The sequence below is a fragment of the Lytechinus pictus genome, chromosome 4 (genome assembly GCF_037042905.1).
Source record: "Lytechinus pictus isolate F3 Inbred chromosome 4, Lp3.0, whole genome shotgun sequence".
Classification (NCBI taxonomy): Eukaryota; Metazoa; Echinodermata; class Echinoidea; order Temnopleuroida; family Toxopneustidae; genus Lytechinus; species Lytechinus pictus.
In genome coordinates this window covers 17,464,736-17,486,029 of record NC_087248.1, presented here as the reverse complement: position 1 = coordinate 17,486,029, position 21,294 = coordinate 17,464,736, and the positions used below count along the sequence as shown (strand labels likewise).

Sequence of the window (21,294 nt, the reverse complement as noted above, 5' to 3'; positions counted from 1 at the left end):
CAGCGGCAGCTGCCGGTGCTACCTGACGGTTCCTCTTCCGGATGAACAAGATAATTTTGAAGTAAATGACTGTAATTGTGACAAAAACAAGTAAGACATAAATTGAAAGTATTGATATAAATGAGCGTTTTCCTTTTGGCTGTGCATTCATAAAGCATGCCTTTTGAAATTTGCCATAGCCAAAATCAATGAAGCCAAGGCTCTGTAGAATAACCAACATCAGAAATGGTAAACCCCAAGAGATGATGATCATCAGGACAATATTCCTCTGAGTGTATACTCGATTGTAGATGGTTTCGGATCGTGTAATTTTCAACAATCTATTCACCGCAATAAGTGCTGAATTACTGACACTTGCCGACATTGCCAGGATTGTGATTGCTCCTGCAGATTCACATAGCCACAGAAATGTTTGGTCAGTTGAACCAGTCAGTAATGCGATACCCTGGATAGGAAAAACAAAACAGGCTAGGAAATCTGTCACAGCAAGACTTGTGACAAATGCATTCGTTTTGGTATGAAGTTTTTTAGAGAAAAGAATCGCCGCAACTACAAGACCATTTCTGTAAAGCCAATTATTGTCATAGCAAAGTATACACACGCACTGAACACATCGATCGCTGATGGTGTTTCGTTTGACTCTATTGAAGGGGTGGTTGCCATTGTTTTACTGTCAATTTAATACAAAAGTGGCAGAAGTTTCGGTAAATTACACTCAAGCAATAAAGTGTTCATCTGTTGACTTGGGAGAGTTGGCTTCGAGAAACTTGTTTTTTTGTAGTATGCTGCTAAAGTGAAAATGAATTTGTGTTCACCAATGCAAATATTTTATTCTAAATCATTCTCAAGAACTACATAAGACCTTTATTGTGATAAAAAAACTCAACAACACTGACTGAAAAAGATAATTGTTTTGTCATTAAATGCAAGAAGCCAAATCTTACTGATGCATACTTATAGAGCTCTATCAAATCTCAGCACTGAATGAAAAAGATAATGTAATTGTTGTATCATTAAATCCAAACCTCACTCATGCCAATTCATAGAGTTTATTATTTATCAAAAGAACACTGACCAAAGATAATTGTGTTATTAAATGCATGAAAAACAATATCTAGAAATTATTGATGCCAAATCATAGAGCTCAAACACTATACAAAATTGGCCCAAACATCATTGACTGAAAAAAAGGATAATTGTACTTGTAGGTTTCATTAAAATGCAAAAAAATACAAAACTTTCTGATACAGAGAGCTCTATTATAAGACCCAGTATGAAAAAAAAAATGATTGTGTCATTAGGTGGTTTCAAACCGCCTCGATCACAAGAATCTCCGTTAAATTACGAGAAATTTTTAAGGCTAAAAAATACCCATTAATTATTCCTGCATTCACACCGCCCTGAAACATACACTTCGGGATAAGTTCCTGAAGTTACAAGCATGCGGCTGCGCAGTATGGTCTGATAAGCAAGCGGGATGCGAGATTAAAAATCACTAGCTCAGCAGCCACCGAAGGCGCCCGCGCCCAACTACACGTTAGGCTAAAAGTTCCCGTAAATTGCTTTCACATTGCCAAAATACCTGCGACCTTGGAAAAATTCCCGCGAAAGTTCTCGTAATTTTGACAAGTACCTACTATTTAGTGGGTATTTTCTTTCGGGGAGATTACGCCTTTTAAATTTGCTTTCACATTACCAATATTACCTGGTATTTTCTGATCGGGTAAATTTCCCGATCAGAAAATACCTGGAACTGCTGAACTTCGAGGCGGTCTGAAACCACCTACTCTGAATGCACAAATCCAAATCTCACTGATACAAACCCATTATGCTCTTGAGAAGGACAATAACTCCTCCCCTAATGATCATTATAATGACCTTCAGGGCCTCGTCCATCCTGGTACTAACTTCAAGTTAGACTGGGGGCGTACTTCATGAAACAAATTGTCAGTGATTTTCATTATTGCTCAAGGGTTTGTCAGTGATTCTCACTACAAGTGACTGCAACCCTTGTATCTGATTGGCTCAGATCCACAAGTCCACCCCAACAAAAACTTGATTTGAATAAAAAGAGAAAAATCCAACAAGCATAACACTGAAAATTTCATCAAAATCGGCTGTAAAATAAGAAAGTTGTGGCATTTTAAAGTTTAGCTTCATTTCACAAAACAGTTATATGCACATCTCGGTCGGTATGCAAATGAGGAACTGATGACATCACTCACTCACTATTTCTTTTGTATTTTATTATATGAAATATGAACTATTTTTATTTTCTCGTCATTGTCATGTGAATAAAGTTTCATTCCTCCCTGAACACGTGGAATTCCATTACTGTAACATTTTGTGCTTCAGGCAAGGAGGTCCTAATCGTCAAATTCGTAAAAATTGAAATATTGTATAATTCAAACAATAAAAAACAAAAGAAATAGTGAGTGAGTGACATCATCGACTCTCTCATGTGGATATAACTGGCTCGTTCATATAACTATTTTGTTAAAAATAAGCGAAACTTTGAAATGTCATAACTTTCTTATTTTACATCCGATTTTGATGAAATTTTCAGCATTGTGCTTGTCTGATTTTTCTCGATTGATTCGAATCAACATTTTTCTGAGGTGGACTTGACCTTTAATCAGTGAAACCAATAACTGATATGCTTCATGAAACCACCCCCCAGAATATGCTATATGGTGGATTGAGAATGATAAAGATATTGTGATATCTGTAACTTAAAGATCAAGTCCACCCCATAAAAATGTTGTTTTGAATAAATAGAGAAAAATCAAACAAGCATAACGCTGAAAATTTCATCAAAATCAGATGTAAAATACGGTAAGTTATGACATTTTGAAGTTTCGCTCATTTTTCACAAAACAGTGATATGCACTCCTCAGTGACATGCAAATGAGACAGACGATGATGACCCTCACTCACTATTTGTTTTTTTTATTGATTGAACTATACAATATTTAATCTTTTAAAGATTTTACAATAAGGACCAACTTGATTGAACAATGTAGTATTAAACAATGCTAAATCCAAATGTTCATGGCGGAATTAATCGTTATTTTACTTGAATATGAGGAGAGAATTAGAATATTTCATACAACAGAATTAGTGAGTGGATGCCATCATCAGTCTTCTCATCTACATACCGACCAGGATGTGCATATAACTGTTTTGTTTGAAATTAAGCAAAGCTTTAAAATGTCATAACTTTATCATTTGACAACCGAATTAATTAAGATTTTAGTGATATGCTTGTTGGGGTGGCCTTGTCCTTTAAAATAGTTTTGGTAAAGATGATGTGGGTCGTACTACTCAACTACTGAACTACACCTAAACCTGATAAAAAAATTTGAAATTGCCAATTTTTAAATCATATTCAGCACCCATAAATGTGGGGTTGCCACCCTTTATCCTTGAATAGGGGACAGAGTTTTGTCTTAGATTCATTTAGTGAATAATTTTAATTAATCATACCTGTTTAAACAAAACTATAGTTAGATTATCAGCTTTAATTGCAACTTGATATAAAGTAAATATGATAAACAAAAACATGGCTCGTATCCTGAAGTCCACTTTAAGCTTCCACTAAGACTAGAGTTTGAACAATTTAAAGGAATACTCCAAGCTGAAAATAATGATTTCTTAACAGATAAAGAAAAATCAGGCAACAAAACACTAAAAATTTCATTGAAATCGGACAAGGAATAACAAAGTTAGAGCATTTGAAAGCTTTGCATTATTCCTGTGAAACGGTTCTAGGCATGTCATCGTGAATATTCAATGAGCAAACTGATGACGTCATATCCCCACTTGTCATAATATATATTCTATATCATTCTGTGAGAAAATGAAAAGAAGAAAGCGTTCCATTCACATTTTCAGAAAATGAACAAAATGGGATTTGTTCCAAAATGGGATCGCGAACAGTGGGAAGGTGTGAGGTGGCCGTTAGACTCAGAGAGAAAGACAGAATTATACAGTGCGTCCCAGAAAAAACGAAACCGAGATTTAGCGATGATTTATCATAACTTAATCAAAAATTAGATTATTCCTCATTCACGCATGAGTGAGCAAAAACAATTTGAAGGAAGGATACCAAAAACTCATTTGGCGGGGGTATATGAATTTCAAAAAGAAAATCACATGTCTTAAAAGTTCAATATCTGCTCTTTGATTTGATACCTCAATTACAGAAAATGGTCAAGAAATAACAAAGTTCTGGTTATTTGAAATAAGGCTTGAATTTCCATAATTTCATTAAATAAACTGTTTTCACCGGTTTCCCACAGAAGCTATCGCATGGTTAACAAAAGACTTAATGCATGGCTGATCGTAAACAAAACGGAGTGTCGAGTGAGTTTGAACGCTAGCCTGTAAAACCTCTTCATTTTATGAAATTATTGAAATTCAAGCCTTATTTCAAATAACCAGAACTTTGTTATTTCTTGACCATTTTCTGTAATTGAGGTATCAAATTAAAGAACAGATATTGAACTTTTTAAAAATGTGGTTTTCCTTTTGAAAGCTAGATACAACCCGCCAAATGACTTTTTGGTATCCCCTCTTCAAATTGTTTTTGCTCACTCATGCGTGAAGGAGAAATAATCAGATGAAAGAGGAGATTCTAAGCTTTACATTGGTAGGTCATTTGTCTATTTTATTTGTGATTAAGTTATGATAAATCATCGCTAAATCTCGGTTTCGTTTTTTCTGGGACGCACTGTATAGAGAGAGAAGGAGAAAGAGAAATATTGTGGAGGAAAGGTGGGCAGCGAATTTAACTACACAATGATGAAGAAAAAAACACAGGTGATTATGGGTTACAATCAATGCAAGTGGATTATTAAAAAATCTTTTACAAAGCTATTCAAATGTCCATAATTTAGGGTGATATGGGCAAGAGAGGAAGTCAGAGAGAGAGAGGAGGAGTAAGGAAAGGGTATGGAACATGTAAATATGTATTTAAAAAAAAAGAAAAGAGAAAGAGAGCCCAATAATTAGGAAAATTTAAAAGAGTTATAATGTGTTAAAAGGCAAGTTTAACCTGGCAAAAAGCGTATTTTAGAAATAGCAGAAAACGTAATTAAAAAATATTGCCGAAGGTTTGAGAAAAATCCATTAAAGAATTAAAAAGTTATTCGAATTTTAATTATTTGATTTATGATGTCATATGCGAGCAGCATTCCTACATAGAGAATGGTAAAAAAATCAATGAAATATCATTTTCTCAGAAAATTGAAAATGGTTTTTACTGTAGCATTTTTATATAATAGACAAATCATACCACACCTGGGGCCCGTTGCAGAAAGAGTTGCGTTTAAACGCAAGTCAAAAATCAATCGCATGTCCCAAATGCACGCTGTTGATTGGTTGAAAATCAAGTTGCGCATGATTTTTAGAGTTGCGATTGATTGCAACTCTTTCCCCAACGGGCCCGTGATCATGAAAAGAAACCAGAATAAATCATCAGGAACCATTAAAAAAAGTGAAATTCATGCATTTTATATTACGTAACACATGAGACAGCTGCTTGTTTATGATGTCACTAATCCAAAACTTCAAATTATAATAGCTTTCTTAATCTTTAACAGATCTCCTCAAACCTTTGCCAATGTATTTTATTAAACTGTTAGAACTTTTACACTTTTTTATACAAACTTTTCTTCAGGTTGAACTTCCCCTTTAATCTTGGATGGTAGTATTGAGGAAAAGGGGAGAATATGGGCTGCTCAAAAAGAAAAGAGTTGTCCTATTTGCTTCATTTTAAACTTTTTAAAACTTGAACTTGCTTGGGTCCTCTGTAACAAAGTGTATTGTTATAAAATGTGATTGGAATTTCTTCTTAAACTACATTAAATTGATATCTGGGATGTCCCCTATAAAAAAAAGAAAGAATGATCAAACATTCAGGCCTCAAAGAGATAATTTTAAAATGATTAAATCCCCGAGCTGTAAATGATATTTAATCATGGCCTAGCAGTTAGATGTTAATGGGCCCTCTTGTACATTCCCCATGTATCATGATCATTAGAGAGAAGTGTATATGTAGCGATGAATAATGACTATTTGTCTAAGACTCCCCATATATCATCCAAACACACTTGGAGACAGAACGCCCATTAGCCAGCCAATAAATCTTGCATTATGTCATACCAAGGAATTATCACACATTGGTCGTATACTTTCGTAATTTATTGCAATGTAAATGTGCATTATGGAATGCTAAAATATGTTTGGAGGTTGTGTAAATACATAGTGAAGTATACCTCAGAGGAGCTCCAGGGTTCTTTCTTACTTACGATTACCCAGGGGCGGATCCATAATTTTCCAAAGGGGGGGGGCACATTTTCCCCCAGGAAAATTTGTGAAGCAAAAAAAAGGTCCTCAATCGTGTATCCCATTAAAATATATGCTGTGACTTTCAAGGGGGGGGGGCACACTTGTGTAAGAACAGCATATTTACATTAAGATTTTTTATTATGGCTCTCAAAAGGGGGGGGGGGAGGATGTGCCCGGATGGCCCCCCCCCCTTGATCTGCCTTTAATTGCACTGCTATTTGCAAGGTTTGTTGTCACATATTAGAAATGTTTACATTCATCTTCTAATTCAGGTTTATTTTCTCGTATCAGTGTATTTTGTTTTCTTGTAACAATATTGGACCAGCAGGTTAAAGTTGTCAGAATATATTCTGTTATTGTTTAATGTATAGGCTTATGTTTATTGTTATTATTGAATGTTTATAATTTCAAAAAGTGCTTTTTTATAAATCATGCTGATGTATATTTCACACTGACATGTAAACCAATACAAATTTCAAATTGATGGACATTAATAGGGCATACTTGGTATACATGTAGGTCTACGTAATATTTGAATTCATTACACAATCTTACAGTCTATTTTCAATTATCTATTATTTCTACTATTTGTATATTTTTGTAAGTTTAGTTTCAGTATCATTTCTGAATCAGCCAGTGAGCTGATCAACCAATGCTTGGTCAGTCGTTAAAATGTTAAAACAGATGTCAATCAGCTGGCTGCCAGGCTACCGCACTCTCTCAATTTTCCTGAAATTGCCATCTTCGAACCACAAATTCATGGTGATGCTTATCCCATTATAAAAGTGGTTTGTGGTGGCACTGTTATAGGAGTTTTGAGGTTAACCTCATTAACCTTCTTATACTGAAATCAAAGATTTTACATTGCAGGTTTAAGGCTTTATTTGGGTGTTTCTGCCCCATCATCATCACTTGACTTCACTGTATACAATATTCCATTAAAAACTCCCAACACTTGCACTAATTGTAATAATAACAAGGAGGAAATAGATTTTGGACAGCATTTTAGGTATTCATTTTGAATCACATATTATATAAAGTTATGAAAATAGATACAATTCAAGAATAGGCTAATGCTTCTCTTCTTTACATTATTCTATTTTACCTGCTATCATACATTACCTATTCTTGTTTATGGCATTTCATACATATGATTATTTCACTTTGAAAATCATTCTTAAAAAAGAAATGCCCATTCAATATAAACCGGAATATGAATTTTTTGTATCCCTCAACCACTCCTCTAGTCATGACATGCCAGTCGAAATTTGAAATCCCTCTCAAAAAGAATTTCCATTCACTAAAGCAATAATTCTAAAATTATTGTTCGTGAATTGAAATTCAACCTCTTCTATGGCCTTCCATACTTGGCAAATTGTGTTTGAAATACCTACCACAATTTCAATCCCTCTTCGCAAAGTATAATCTCCCTTGAAGAATCATAAAGAACAGCAGTCATTATTCAATATTTCTGAAGGATTTTCGTGTGCACGGATGTGACAGGTGCTTAATAAATCCAAAGTAAATTTAAGGTACTGGGATTTGTGTGTCTGTTTTTTGTATTTGTATTTTTTTCATTTCAAAACTTTCCCAGTAACATCCCTATGTAAGGTACCATATCAAGCCTCTTTTGATTTAAGGGTATTCTAAAAAATTCTATTCTCCTTTGGATTGGAACTCACATTTTAAAGGGTTTTTTTTTCTTTCATTTCATACAGGACCGGAAACTGCCTCACAAAAGATGCAAAATCAGCGCTCAAGTAAGTCATCAATCAGGTTATTTCTCACATTGCCTCATTACCTTTTCAAGCTTTCCTAACCCTTTTAAAGCCCTTACATTTTTACAGTTCTCTTGCCTTGTATATGAGTGCTGGTCAAACTTTGGGGGAGATGCCAGATTTCTATAGTTAAGGTCACTTTCCCCTTTCAGCCAAGGCCTTTCCTGGTGCTGATCAGAAAAAGAGCAATCGTTAATTGGCAAAGAGTCTTTGATATGAAATCATATCTCTCTTCCGTGCCAAGACATTGTTCAGTAGATCTCAAATGTTTTGGAAGTCTTTTTTTTTTAATGACATTATAATTCCCCATGTGGTACCCTGTCTAAATATATCAGTTCTCTATCTAAAAATAAGGTTGCAACATCATGTGAGAGGGGAATGTCTCATGGAATGTGACGTTGGGACAGCCTACATTAGTTTTTCACAATTAAAAATTTTCTTCTTTTTTTTTAGTCCTATAAGCATTAGATTGTATAATCTATCTCAACGATTAATGGTCAGTGTTTGTACTGTAGTTCAGAATTGTCTATCATCAGTAAAGAATAGTCGTAACCAAGACCAACTAAGAAAAGGGATGAAACAAAATGAAATGAAATGAATTGAAATCATAACTTTTAAGAGAATTCTTCATTTCAAACTTACCTAAAGGTCCATGAATAATGTTAAAAACTTGCTATTCTTCAGATGACTTGTTAGTACAGTAGTTCAGAGCTGCTTGCCAGTGATTAAGAGCATTGCCAACACATGGGTTGCTACCCAGAACATCATGGACAAATGTACCTAAATGATTGTTGGTATGTGTATTAATCAGGGCTGCCAGCCAATGAACAAGAGTCGAACCAAGACACAGGACCTTCCTGTAGACACCCTGGACAATTGTACATTTCAATCTTTCCAAAATAATAACAAACACATCATTTATTATGCGGCATCTATCTAGTAAACTATTAGTAAACTATCTAGTAAACTATATAGGCGCAGAGGGATGGGGGGGGGGGGGGGTTTACAGAAAAAAAATATTTGCTTGTGTGGGTGTATGCAGACCTGCCAACCAGTACGTTTTAGCCGTATTTAGTACGTTTTTTTTTTTACAAAATCGTAATTTATTGAGAAAAATCATCTCTATATGTCTCTATTTCATAAATCGTACACAAATATGGTTATTAGATCAATGTAATTTCAGGTAACTTGTTTTTTTTTCAATCATTTTGTAAAAACCAGGGTGAGATATACACAAGTTTCAATGGTTTTTTTTTTCATCTGCGAGAGCAGTGCACATTTTAGCTTGCATGCAGCTTGAGCACCATGATGGGCGAGTGCGCCAAGCATTTTATTATGAAATACACTTTTTGGGGAAAAATACACAATATTTATCTCACACGGTAAAAATACTGATTTTTTTGTCAAAATACTGATTTTGGGGGATAAGAATACTGAAAATGCAAAATACAACTTGGCAGCTCTGTGTATGGTCAGATCAAATTGTATTAACATGATACTCTCAAACTCCACAAATACCATGCATCTTCTTATGTTGCATTTCTTGTAGATTGTTGGTTGGTAATTCAGAGATGCCTGCCAGTGAGCAGGAATCAAACCAAGACACAGGCCCTTCCTCAGGACATCCTGGACACCAGGACAAACTTTCATTCATGCAATTCTCTCAAAAATCCCCTTATACTCCATTGAATATTGTGTATCTCCTTAATGTTTTCATCCTTATAGATTGTTGGTTGGTAATTCAGAGATGCCTGCCAGTGAGCAGGAATCAAACCAAGACACAGGCCCTTCCTCAGGACATCCTGGACACCAGGACAGACCTTCATTTACTCAGTTCTTACCAAAGGTGCTTCAGACAATCATTACCAACTTCATCAACAGGCAAGTCAAGATCAGCGTTGGGTGCGTTTATGCGCCACTTTTTTACCCTAGAATCATGATCTGAATCTTGATTCAAGTCATGATTCTGCAGAATCATGATTGCCTTTAGTCCAAAGTGAAAATAAACGTCTTTCAAATCACAAGCACGGAAAAAGGGGCGTTTGGAAAGACGTTTCTGTAGAATTATGAACGAAAAATGTCGTACAAATGCAATCGTGATTTGAATCATGATTCTATGACGCCACTGTGTCTGGCTATTTTCGGTCTTCAACTTCAAGTTCTTGTAAGTGAACTAACTGGACAATGATCTCAGTTGTTGTTGAGTGAACAGTGTCAATACTATTCAATTGGATCTACGCTGAAATTCACTTCCGAACACCATTTTCGATAAACCGACAAGATGAATAGAAGGAAACAAAATGAGGTATAATAGACTGAATTCTGGAAGTATTGTGGTATCGTGATTCATGTTTGTGTGTTTTGAATCATGATTCTGGCTTGAGGTCTAATAAACGCAGCCTTAGACGGTCTTTAACTGTTTTATTTTGATAGCATGCATGTTAGAGATAAAATTTAGTTCTTATTTAGAATTTGAATTTGTTTAATGTTGGAAATTGGAGACACTGGAGATGAATTGGGTTCATTCTGTCCAAGATGAGACCAGATAGAATTGACCTAGGACAGTTTAGGCCAAGAGACAATTCACTAGGTAGACGTGGTTTTGAGTACAGGAAATTCAAACATATATACATGTATGCATGTGGAAACAGGAAATATATTTCATAGTGGCTGTTTGTTTGCATAAAGTGAGAACATGTTATCTTAGCAAGAATTAATATCCTCTCTTAAATTATCAGGAGATACAGTACTGTACATGTATGATTAGGAAACCGGTTATGTTTTTCATTAAAGAATATCTCCTTCCATTTCGTTGCACAGCAACTTACCATCATCATGGTTACCTTGAAATAGTAACCAATCAAAATGTAGGTTTTGATGGTTGTTACCATAGAGGAAAAGCTAACATACTGGTGCATATTTATCTAAAAGGACCTTGATTATCTTTTAAACAACTTTTTTCTATCTATTTTTTTTTTAGGTTAAAAGATCTTCGTAAGCATACCCTGTGCCTTCATGAATCTAGCTGTGTTTACTACTCCATTGAGGTAAAGTATGCAAAATTTAAAGTATTAGAGACACTGCACATGAATTCTGGTGTCAGTGACAATGATTTTAGTAAAGAATGATGATAAAAATACTATGGAAAATGATGATAATGATTGAGAATAATAGTGATAATAATGATTATTATTATTATAATACAACTTGCAAAGGATTATATCTATTCTGTAGAGTTCCCAAGTCTGCAATTGTCATTATTATCATGGATGTACATGTAGCTTGGCTGCTATTCCAGTGCTTGCCCACATGTACTAATCTTTGTTGGTGGTTTTCAGCAAACTTCGGTTTCAGTACAGATTCCGTTATTTCACAGTGTCTGGTTTAAGTAAACTATGCCAGAACTTAGGCTTACTACATGTACATTGTAGGTCTTTATTTGTGATGGTCCTGTGATAATCTTAAAGCATTTCTCTCAAAATTATCACTCAATGCAATTACTGTTATTTAGCATTTTTCTTTTTCTTCCAGGCTTTCTTTAGGAGGTTTTTCTTAGTTATACAAATCAAGGGTTGGTCAATGTCATCAAATCCTGTATCCAGTCCCTTCAGCAGTCTAACATCTTTCATTTTGTATCGTTTATTTTTCTCATAGGCTTTCTTTAGGAGATTTTTCCTAGGCTATACAATCCAGGGGTTTATCAATGTCCTCAGGTCTTTATCCAGTGCCTTCAGCAATCCTTCTAACATCCCAAAGGCACTGTATCACAAAGATAACTTCTCTCTAGGTCTCTTCCTAGGTTTCTACTCAGGTCTATTCAGGGTAAGTTCATAGTTTTATTTATATATACATGTATATATATATATATATGTATAGTGTGAAAGAAATGGATGAAGAGAACAATGGTAGGCGTAGCTTAAATCAAGGTTCCCCAGAGCTATCTAACCTTTTTGGAAAAATTGGTGATGCCGAAAAAATGTCTCTGCCGGGAATCGAACCCGGGCCCCCAGCTTTGAACGCCGGTGCCTTAACCACTAGACCACAGAGACGGGTTAGTGGCTAGGGCGACCCCGATCCGATTGACCGTCAGATAGACAGATTTTCGACACCATACCAATTGTAATTTCCTTTGTCGGGTGAAGGTGGGTTTTGAACAATGACAAGCCGCCATGCCTCAGCTGGATCAAAGCTATTGCTTTGATACAGTACACGTATGGGAGAAAGTATACAAATGTGTGAAGTTATACATGTACTACAGCTTTGGCAACTCTTTTATTTAAATATTGTGTGAAAGAAATGGATGAAGAGAACAATGGTAGGCGTAGCTTAAATCAAATCTCTCGTTCAAAGCTGGGGGCCCGGGTTCGATTCCCGGCAGAGACATTTTTTCGGCATCACCAATTTTTCCAAAAAAGGGTAGATAGCTCTGGGGAACCTTGATTTAAGCTACGCCTACCATTGTTCTCTTCATCCATTTCTTTCACACAATATTTAAATAAAAGAGTTGCCAAAGCTGTAGTACATGTATAACTTCACACATTTATATATATATGTGTATATATATTCTCTTACTTCGTTCTCCCCAGCTGTCCTCTATTTCTGCCCCCCTCTCTCCCTCTCTCTTTTTTCTTCCAGCCGTTTTTCTTTTTCTTTTTCTCTCTTACTTTTGTCTTCCTGGCTTTTTCTTCTTCTTCTTTCTTCTTTTTTTTTCCCCTTCCCCTTTCTTTCTTTTTTCTTTTTTTTCTCTTTTCTCTCTCTCTTTTCTTTTGTACTGTTGCGCTTCGCGTTCTACCTTTTAGCGCGTTGTTTTTTACGCTTTGCATTTTGCTCACTGCGTTTCTTGGTGCTGTTGACTAATAAATTCATCATTTCCTGATGAAGCCCTACGGGCGAAAATTTGATCAACTTTTCTCTCTACGGTTGTTTTATTCATCTTGTATTTTGCTTTATACTACCACAACCAACGCAGGACCTTCATTTTTATCATTTTCATTTATATATATATATATATATCTATCTATTTATCCGGTTCAAGACAGATGCAACAATGTCATGTTGCCTTTAGGAATACTTTTATATATTGTGTGACAGAGAAAAAGATAAATATAGCAAGAGAGAGAGAGAGAGAATGAAAATGAGTAGGACATGCTGGATTGTGTAAATATGTACAAGTAGGAATGTTGGGGTAAAACTACTTTAAAGGCACCTTCACAAAGTGTGTCGTATGTCTTTTCCAGGAATCAAGCTCTCTTGTCTCTACATCAACTAGCTTTACATGTAATACCCACATTCCCTGATGTTTTTCCTTATGCTAAAATGACATGATTGGCAAGGAAAATATGCTGAAAAGGGGAATTCCAGCAGAAAGACACTGCTCAGACCTTTGCTGGGTACCTATACCAGTGCCCCGTCTTGCAAAGAGTTGCGATTGATCCGATCAATCACAACTGTGGACGGCCAGTAATGTCAACATCTATTATGCATGTTTGTTTAAAATATTTTCTATGATATATATTCATGCATTCATTGTTTTCTGGAAAATTCACTGTGCTTCTCTTTGTTTACAAAGCACATTGTGCATATTTCCTGTAGAAAAAATTATGATGGATTTCCATAGAGTAACGATTGATTGGATCAATCGTTACTCTTTGTAAGACTGGGCCCAGGAGGGACAAAGGCTTGTTTAATAACCTGAGTCTATCTGTAACTCCAAAGTGAAGTCATCAGTGAAGTACATGTAATACTCCATGAAATGCACATTGAAGACGGTGATGATGATGAATGGAGTTTGTATAGACCCATCTATATGTAAGATAAATTGTGAAGGTGCTGCCCCTCACAATATGTTACATATTAATCACAAATTTGCTGGAATTGAAAAGATACACGCAGATCTTTAGGCAATTAGTTCATGTTTGAAGGTCTCATAGTTGTTACAATAAGAAAGTTGGATTGGTAAAGGAATCCAAATGGATGGAGCAACCAAAAAGAATATTCCATCATTGTTGGTTTTTAGGCAGTTACTGGAAATTGAGGAAGAAAGTGCCCTGTCTCTCACAATTCAGTATAATATATTCTTTATCTGTTTGCGTTTCAGAGCGTCAGCTGTCTCCTGCGATGGTTACGGAACAAAGACAGTCCCGTACATGGTCTTCTAGCAGGTTTCATAGCTGGACTATCAACCATCTTCTATAGAAGCAAAACACTTTCACTCTATGTATTATCAAAGGCTGCTGAGGTAAGAATAACAACCAAAAAAAAAAGAGCAGAAAAGGGAGGATAACCAAAAAAAAAGCCCATTGGAATCTTACACTTTGACCTTCATTTTATTCATTAATTATTTGAATTGATGCCCACTTTTGGTGTCTCCTTAATATGTATTTATGATTTATGTATGTATGTATGTATCTATCTATCTATCTATCTATCTATCTATCCATCCATCAATCCATCCATCCATCTTTCATGAAACACTCCCCTGGACAAGAAGAAAATATCCTGGATCTTATCAGGTTCCCATAACACAAATCTTATTTCTGATTGATTATAAATTGTGGTCAATGCAATTAACAAATTGATTGCAAAAACTGTGATCAAGTCCTTTCACTCGGCTCAAATTCGCTGCATACAGTGTATTTTGCTCATTTCTCAGCATTTACATATTTTCTACCGGGACAAACATTCCACATATTTTTCTATTATTCATTTTTACAAAAACGTGGGTGGATATTTTAATTCTGTTCGAACTCATTTCGAGAACGTGACCAGAACTGTCAGGTATGTTTTAATTTTTGAAAGTCATGGATTTTTTTTTTTTTTTTTTTTTTTTTAGTAATGTTTTATTTTATACAACTCATATTTTGTGGAGCGTTGTGGCCCAGTGGATTAGTCTCCGGACTTTGAAACATACATGTAGGGTCATGGGTTTGAATCCCAGCCATGTCGCAATTTCCTTTGGCAAGAAATTTGTCCACATTGTGCTGCACTCTACTCAGGTGAGGTGAATGGGTACCCGGTAGGAAGAAATTTTCTTGAATGCTCGAGCGCCCGATCAAGGTAGCCGTGCTAAAGCCGGGGTAATAATAATTGCAGGGCCCGCTGGGAGAACAGTTTTCAGAACTGAAGTGGCTACCCTGGGTAAATATGCCGTTATTATTATTATTTTCCAGAACATATTCTTCAAACTTCAGGACTTGAAGTATCTTCCCATCATCCCTCATGGTGATTCCCTTCTCTATGCACTTGGTACATCTATCGTCCTGCAGGCTGTGAGTATACTTTACTTTCCTTTGCTTTAATCCGGCAATGCTTTTAGGACTATGCCTCATAATGCCTGTTCATGTTCACAAAGCATGAATGTATAATTAGTACCTCCAAATATCAACAAAATCATATGCCGGACGTTCATTTGCTCATGCAGCCCCTGTTTTATGGAACAAATTCCCTGAAAATAATTGATTCAGTTTAACAAATACAAAACAGCTCTTAAAATGTATTTATTGCGTTCCTAGCCTCAACAAAATGAACTCACCAACACTTTTCCTCCTCTCCTTTGTTTTCTCAAGCGCATTAAGACTCATTTGTTATGTGTTATGCGCTATACAAAAATCGACCATTATTTATATTATTATCGATCAATGTAATTATTCTCTATACTCCACACTATCAGTTTCAAGTATAGTTGAATGTGGCATGTGGCAAGACAGAAATATTATTATTCAAAGTCGTGCACCAAAGCAGCATCTTTCCAATGATTAATAAGCCGATTCCTAAAAGAATTTACAGAATGTTCTGAAACCACATTTTCTGTAAGACTGTCCCCAAAACTAATTACTCTGTTTGAAAAGTAGAATTCCCTTACATCAAGCCGCGCATACTGCTTCTCAAGTTTCTGTGAATGGCCTCTTGTCCTCCCTTCCTTACTGCGTACAAGCAGGTAAATGCTAGGGTCATAAAGATACCATACATAAAATTATAAACATCATTCATGTCTCCTCTCCTGTGTCTGTGAGGAAAAGATGTAATGAAATTGATAATAATGATAGTGGGTTCATGTAAAATGGCCCATGTCTGTCAAGCTATGACATTCCTGGGGACCGTTTCAGCAACATTTTTGTCCGAGATATTGTCAGATCAGACATCTTTCCTTGATTCTGATTGGCAGAGAAGCACTTTTACTATGGAAACTATCGGATAAAACAGGACTTGTTGGATAAAATGTCCGACAAGTTCTTTCATGAAGCACTCCCGTGGGGACCATGTCAGCGTTATTTTTGTCCAACAAGTTGTTAGATCTAACACCTTTCCTTGGTTCTGATTGGCAGAGAAGCTCTGTTACTGTCGGATAGAATGGGACTTGCTGGATAAAATGTCCAACAAGTCCTTTCATGAAACGCTCTCCAGGGTTCAGTTACATTAAGCTTTGTGATTGATCATTGGCTGATTTTATGATTGATCATACACAATAATCAATGCAATGCAATCAATCGTAGATACCACCCCATGATCAATCGCCAAGCTTTATGTTACAGGGCCCAGGTGGGTGTTTCAGAAAGCTGTTCGTAAAGCTAAGAGCGACTTTAAGAACGACTGGTGATCCTTTCTTGTGGTAAATGGTATATTCACTGGTGATGGTTAAGTGCGTAAGAAAGGTTCACCAGTCGTTCTTAAAGTCGCTCTTAACTTACGAACAGCTTTATGAAACGGCCCCCAGGTGCTCCATAGATTTTAAGCAAGGCCCCGTCTAACAAAGAGTTACGATCCATCCGATCAATCACAACTATGGAAAGCCAGCAATGTCAACATCTCAAGTGCATGTTTGTTCAAAATACTTTCCAGATATTCATGCATATTTATGCTTTCATTGTTCTCTTAAAAATTCAGTGTGCTACTCTTTGTTTACAAAGGACATTGTGCAAATTTCCTGTAGTAGAAATTATGACATTGGTGGATTTCCATATAGCTGAGGTTGATCAGATCAATCGTAACTCTTTGTAAGATGGGCCAGCTTTAGTATAGTTGCCAATAATGAAGCCTGTTAATTGTTGCTGTAATGTATGGGTAAGAACTTAGAAGGTTAAAATGTTCTGGCAAGTATAACTGTTTTCCCTTTCATACATTAAGCTGTTTTAAGTGTTATGTAAATCCTTGGTACTTTTTTAATGAAATAGCCAAAATTGACTATTTTTATGATCTCCAGCAATGCCTGATTATCATTTGTTTTTTCTTTCAAAGTGATTTAGAATTCCATCTAAAGATTATTCTAATGATTATTTTTGTTTCTTTCAGGCCGTGTTTGAGCCTCATCAAATTAGGCCAGCTTACTGGAAGTTCCTTCTTGGTCTAACAGGAAACAAGTAAGTATTAGTGTATTTCATTGTACCACAACTGCCAAGTAGTATGTTTTGGCTGCATTTCATATGGAATACATGGGAAAATTCAATTATGCATAAGTCTATGGGCGGGGAGAGGGGTGCCATTTTAATTAGTGTTTAAACACAAATTACAATTTGGAGGGGGAGATTTCCAAAACAAATTGAAAAGACTAATTCAAGGGTGTTTTTGTGTAGTTTGTTCATTTCGTGTTGTGTTCAGAATATGTTCCGTATATAAGTTGAGGTGTGCATGTCTTATAATGGCTGAAATGCACAAAATAGTGATCTCTACTGCATGCAATTTTTTTTTTCTGAGAGCTAGATGAAGCTAAGTGAATTTTGTAGTGTACTGCCACGTTGGATCCTATGATGCTACATAGCACTTTGAAAATATTATTTGGGATATTTATATCTAATCTTTCTGCCTATGGCTGTAATGACAGTACATAATTCATGTGTTGCGGGCAAGTAAGGTGTCGCACCAGGCTTGTGCTTTGGGGCCATGTACATGTATTTCTCCCATTTTGGGATAAGAATACTGAAAAAGGAAAATACGACTTGGCAACTCTGTTTTACTTCTTCACCTTTATACCTTCCTTTCTTTGATCCCTCTTGGAGGAATGAATAATCTTAGCAAGCCAAATGTACAGCTAACCATATACATTTTTCACATCGGCGTGTATTTTGTTTATTCATATGCTCACAAGTCAGGTTGTTCCCTTACGACTTTACAGAAAGACTCAATAATTTTGTGCTTTCAAATCCAAAGACTATTCAGATTTTGTGTACATGTACATACTTCTTATAATATCGTATACGTATATGTAAAGAAAAGTCAAATTGTGAATTTGGGCCATTGAGTCCTGCATCACAACTTACCTTTACCCCGTACAGAGTACAACATTATGAAGTGATGATATAGTGCTATTCTTTTTGTTCTTATTTCCCTCTAACACTACAGATTTGCCCAGATGAACCGTAAGCTGTTGGATGCTAGCGGATCGCAAGCCTCTAAACTCGATCCCGATTACTGGCCGAAATATGATACAAGATTCACACCTAACCTCTTGGCTGCTGGTCTAGTCTAAGCCTTGTAATCTGTGGCTTTTTTCAGGTTTTAATGAGAATTATGGTGTTGATTAAAAGTCATATTATGAACTCCTTTTCAACCTCGAAGATAGTTTTAATCATTTAACATTGAACTATTGGTAGTCTTTACATAGTTACTCTCTTGGGCTATGCTGGACCATGGTTTAAGGTTTAATGTTCAAGAAAATTATTGTTCTATTTCCAGGTTGTTTTAAAGGCCTGAATACCAACAGTACTTAGAAACCAAATTACTGTGTAAGATCTATGCTACATTGTGCTGCCCTTGATCAGACCGCAGATTTTAACAAAAATTCAAGTCAAATCGGAGTTCAGAATGTTAGACAAAGTCATCCATTATTGATTATAAATGATAATATATTCATACATACTTGAATATTCATGTATTGGAGTGTTTTATGCGTGTGGACAATCAGATTCTTTGACCCTGTCTCATAAAAATTGTTATCAACAAAAGCTACCGAAATGCTTCTGTTTGATTGGCTAAGAGCAATGTTGTGATATATTTACAAGTGTTATGAAACATGGCCTTGGTGTGGTGATTATGACACTGACTCAAACATATTTGTGATCATGTTGGTAACAGCTCTTTGATTTTTTTTTTGTAAATGTACAAAAGTATTATTTATACCAAAAAAGAAATTAGTGCCATCACTTTGCAAAATTATTTGATTTCAGTCATCTTCTTGCAATATTTCCAGAAAGTGCATTCCAAGTAAGTAAATCTTAATTATGATATTCAGTAATATCTAAGTAAATAGGAACTGCAGAGAGATGGCTCATGTTATTATTTGTTCAATAAAAAAGTATATTATTGAAAATATTTTGATTATTATTAAGGGGGTTGAAATAATTTGTATGTATCATAAGGCAGGCATGCAAATTGCGCCCATATTGTGACATCACTTGTGTTATCCTGAGAGAATGGCCAACCACATTGAACACAGCGCCATACATTAATCACTGCATTTCTCTTTCAAAGTGATAAAGAATTCCATCTTAACACTTTTATTCTCCATGGATCTCAAATGTAGTTCTACTTATTCATCTTTATTCTTCCCTGCGCTTGGAATTGATTGTTCAGTTAAATATTCATTCGTTTTGATTTTTAATTGCTTCCCATTTTCCCAAGAAAAAGGGGTCGACCCGCAAGCCTCTAATGATAATGACTGATGGGGCAGGAATTATGAATGCTCTATTCAGACAATGCCATCTTTGCTAGTGTATGTCTACATTGACAAAATAAGATGCACAACATCAGGTTTCATGATGATGTTATTTTGATTTGTATGCTTGAGACTGCCAATATGTAAAATATTGTTTAGAACGAGGATGTTAGGACCAGGGCTCCGTAGCACAAAGATTAGCGATCAATCGCTAAATGAACTGACAAATCAAGATCAATGTTACACATGCATTTAGTGCAAAATACTCACCAGGAACCAATCAGTGCGGTTCTTTCATATTTCCAATCCATCGCAAACTTTTGTGTCGAGTACTGATTAGTACAGAACCTGGGCAGTATTATTCTAATTTGTGTTCATGATTTTAAGCCAATTTGCTTCCGTGCAACGATGACGTGATCCTTGAAGGTACTCGGTGATGGTAGACGCCAGCCCAGGCATCATGTAATACACGACTTTCAGACATTTGGGATATATAAAGCTACATGTGGATATCAAAGTGTACATGAAATTATGCTGTCCACATTCTCTGCTGTATTAACACAAGAATGTCACAAGAAATTGTGTTAAATATGGGAAAATGGGGAGTATAGGAAGAATGAGATACTAGGGAAGAAAGAGATGGGGACAAGAGAGTTTGAGGAGAGAATGTGGGCAAGAGAAAATAGTGAATGAGAGAGGGAGAAAGAGTGGGAGGAGAAAGTAAAGAGTCCTCTGTAAACAATTTTGTTTGAATTATCATATTGTCAGGTTTAAATTTTTTGTTCATTGTACAGTTTTTTGTATTGTTCATTTCAAATATGATCAGGGGGGTGTTTCACAAAGATTTAAGTACGACTTAAGTCGCATTTAAATGCCGACGCGTACATGATATGCAACGCGCGATCTTATTGATAGATACGCAGTAGTGCGCGTCCTCATGGCACGATCTGACCAATGCGGTCAAGCCTTTCATACCGTACGCAACTCGGTATTTAAGTGCGACTCTAAGTCATACTTAAATCTTTGTGAAACACCCCCCTGATCATATATTTGAAGATAACCAAAAATCATAATCTTAACCTAATAAACTAACCACTGGCACATCCCTATATTATTCACCAGTGGGGGAAAAAACAGCAATCCATAGGTTAAATGTTTAATTTAGTGATAATGCACTATGAGATTGTTTAACTGTTTTTTATATGAATTGTGATTATGTGATATCTGTATATAAGAAACGCAACTGAAATTGAATACTAGTATATGTTTATGTACAGTGTACTTGTAATTTGAACTGCAATCTTGAAATTGTTTAGGTTTTGATGATTGATATGAATGAAACTTTCTTTTTGGCTACAACCGCACCAACCCCAGCACCCCTTCAAAAAAGGAAGAGGAGGAAAGAATACAATTTTAAAATATATACCGCCAAACTAAAGAGTTATAGACTTGGAGAGTGAGCAAAATATATATGCATCACATTGCTTTATTTTTTTTTAAATAAAAAAAATTCTTATT

At 35.7% G+C, this 21,294-nt stretch overlaps 1 protein-coding gene across 1 annotated transcript; it reads left to right on the top strand.

The window, feature by feature from the left end:
* The first annotated feature begins 4,904 nt into the window (after positions 1 to 4,904).
* On the top strand, positions 4,905 to 21,169 carry LOC129259434 (transmembrane protein 135-like). Its single transcript, XM_064099023.1, has 9 exons — positions 4,905 to 4,951; positions 8,070 to 8,111; positions 9,855 to 10,010; positions 11,110 to 11,176; positions 11,784 to 11,951; positions 14,227 to 14,367; positions 15,299 to 15,397; positions 17,418 to 17,485; positions 18,465 to 21,169. Exons 1-9 carry the CDS (start codon positions 4,905 to 4,907, stop codon positions 18,589 to 18,591), a joined length of 915 nt encoding a protein of 304 aa, XP_063955093.1. The 3' UTR covers positions 18,592 to 21,169.
* The last annotated feature ends 125 nt before the right edge of the window (positions 21,170 to 21,294 follow it).

Bases quoted from the DNA above. Each gene is read 5' to 3' on its own strand.
- LOC129259434 (XM_064099023.1), top strand. From the start codon at position 4,905: ATGGGCAAGAGAGGAAGTCAGAGAGAGAGAGGAGGAGTAAGGAAAGG. The intron at 10,011-11,109 runs GCAAGTCAAGAT...TTTTTTTTTTAG, and splicing joins ATTACCAACTTCATCAACAG to GTTAAAAGATCTTCGTAAGC. The intron at 11,952-14,226 runs GTAAGTTCATAG...TTTGCGTTTCAG, and splicing joins TCTACTCAGGTCTATTCAGG to AGCGTCAGCTGTCTCCTGCG.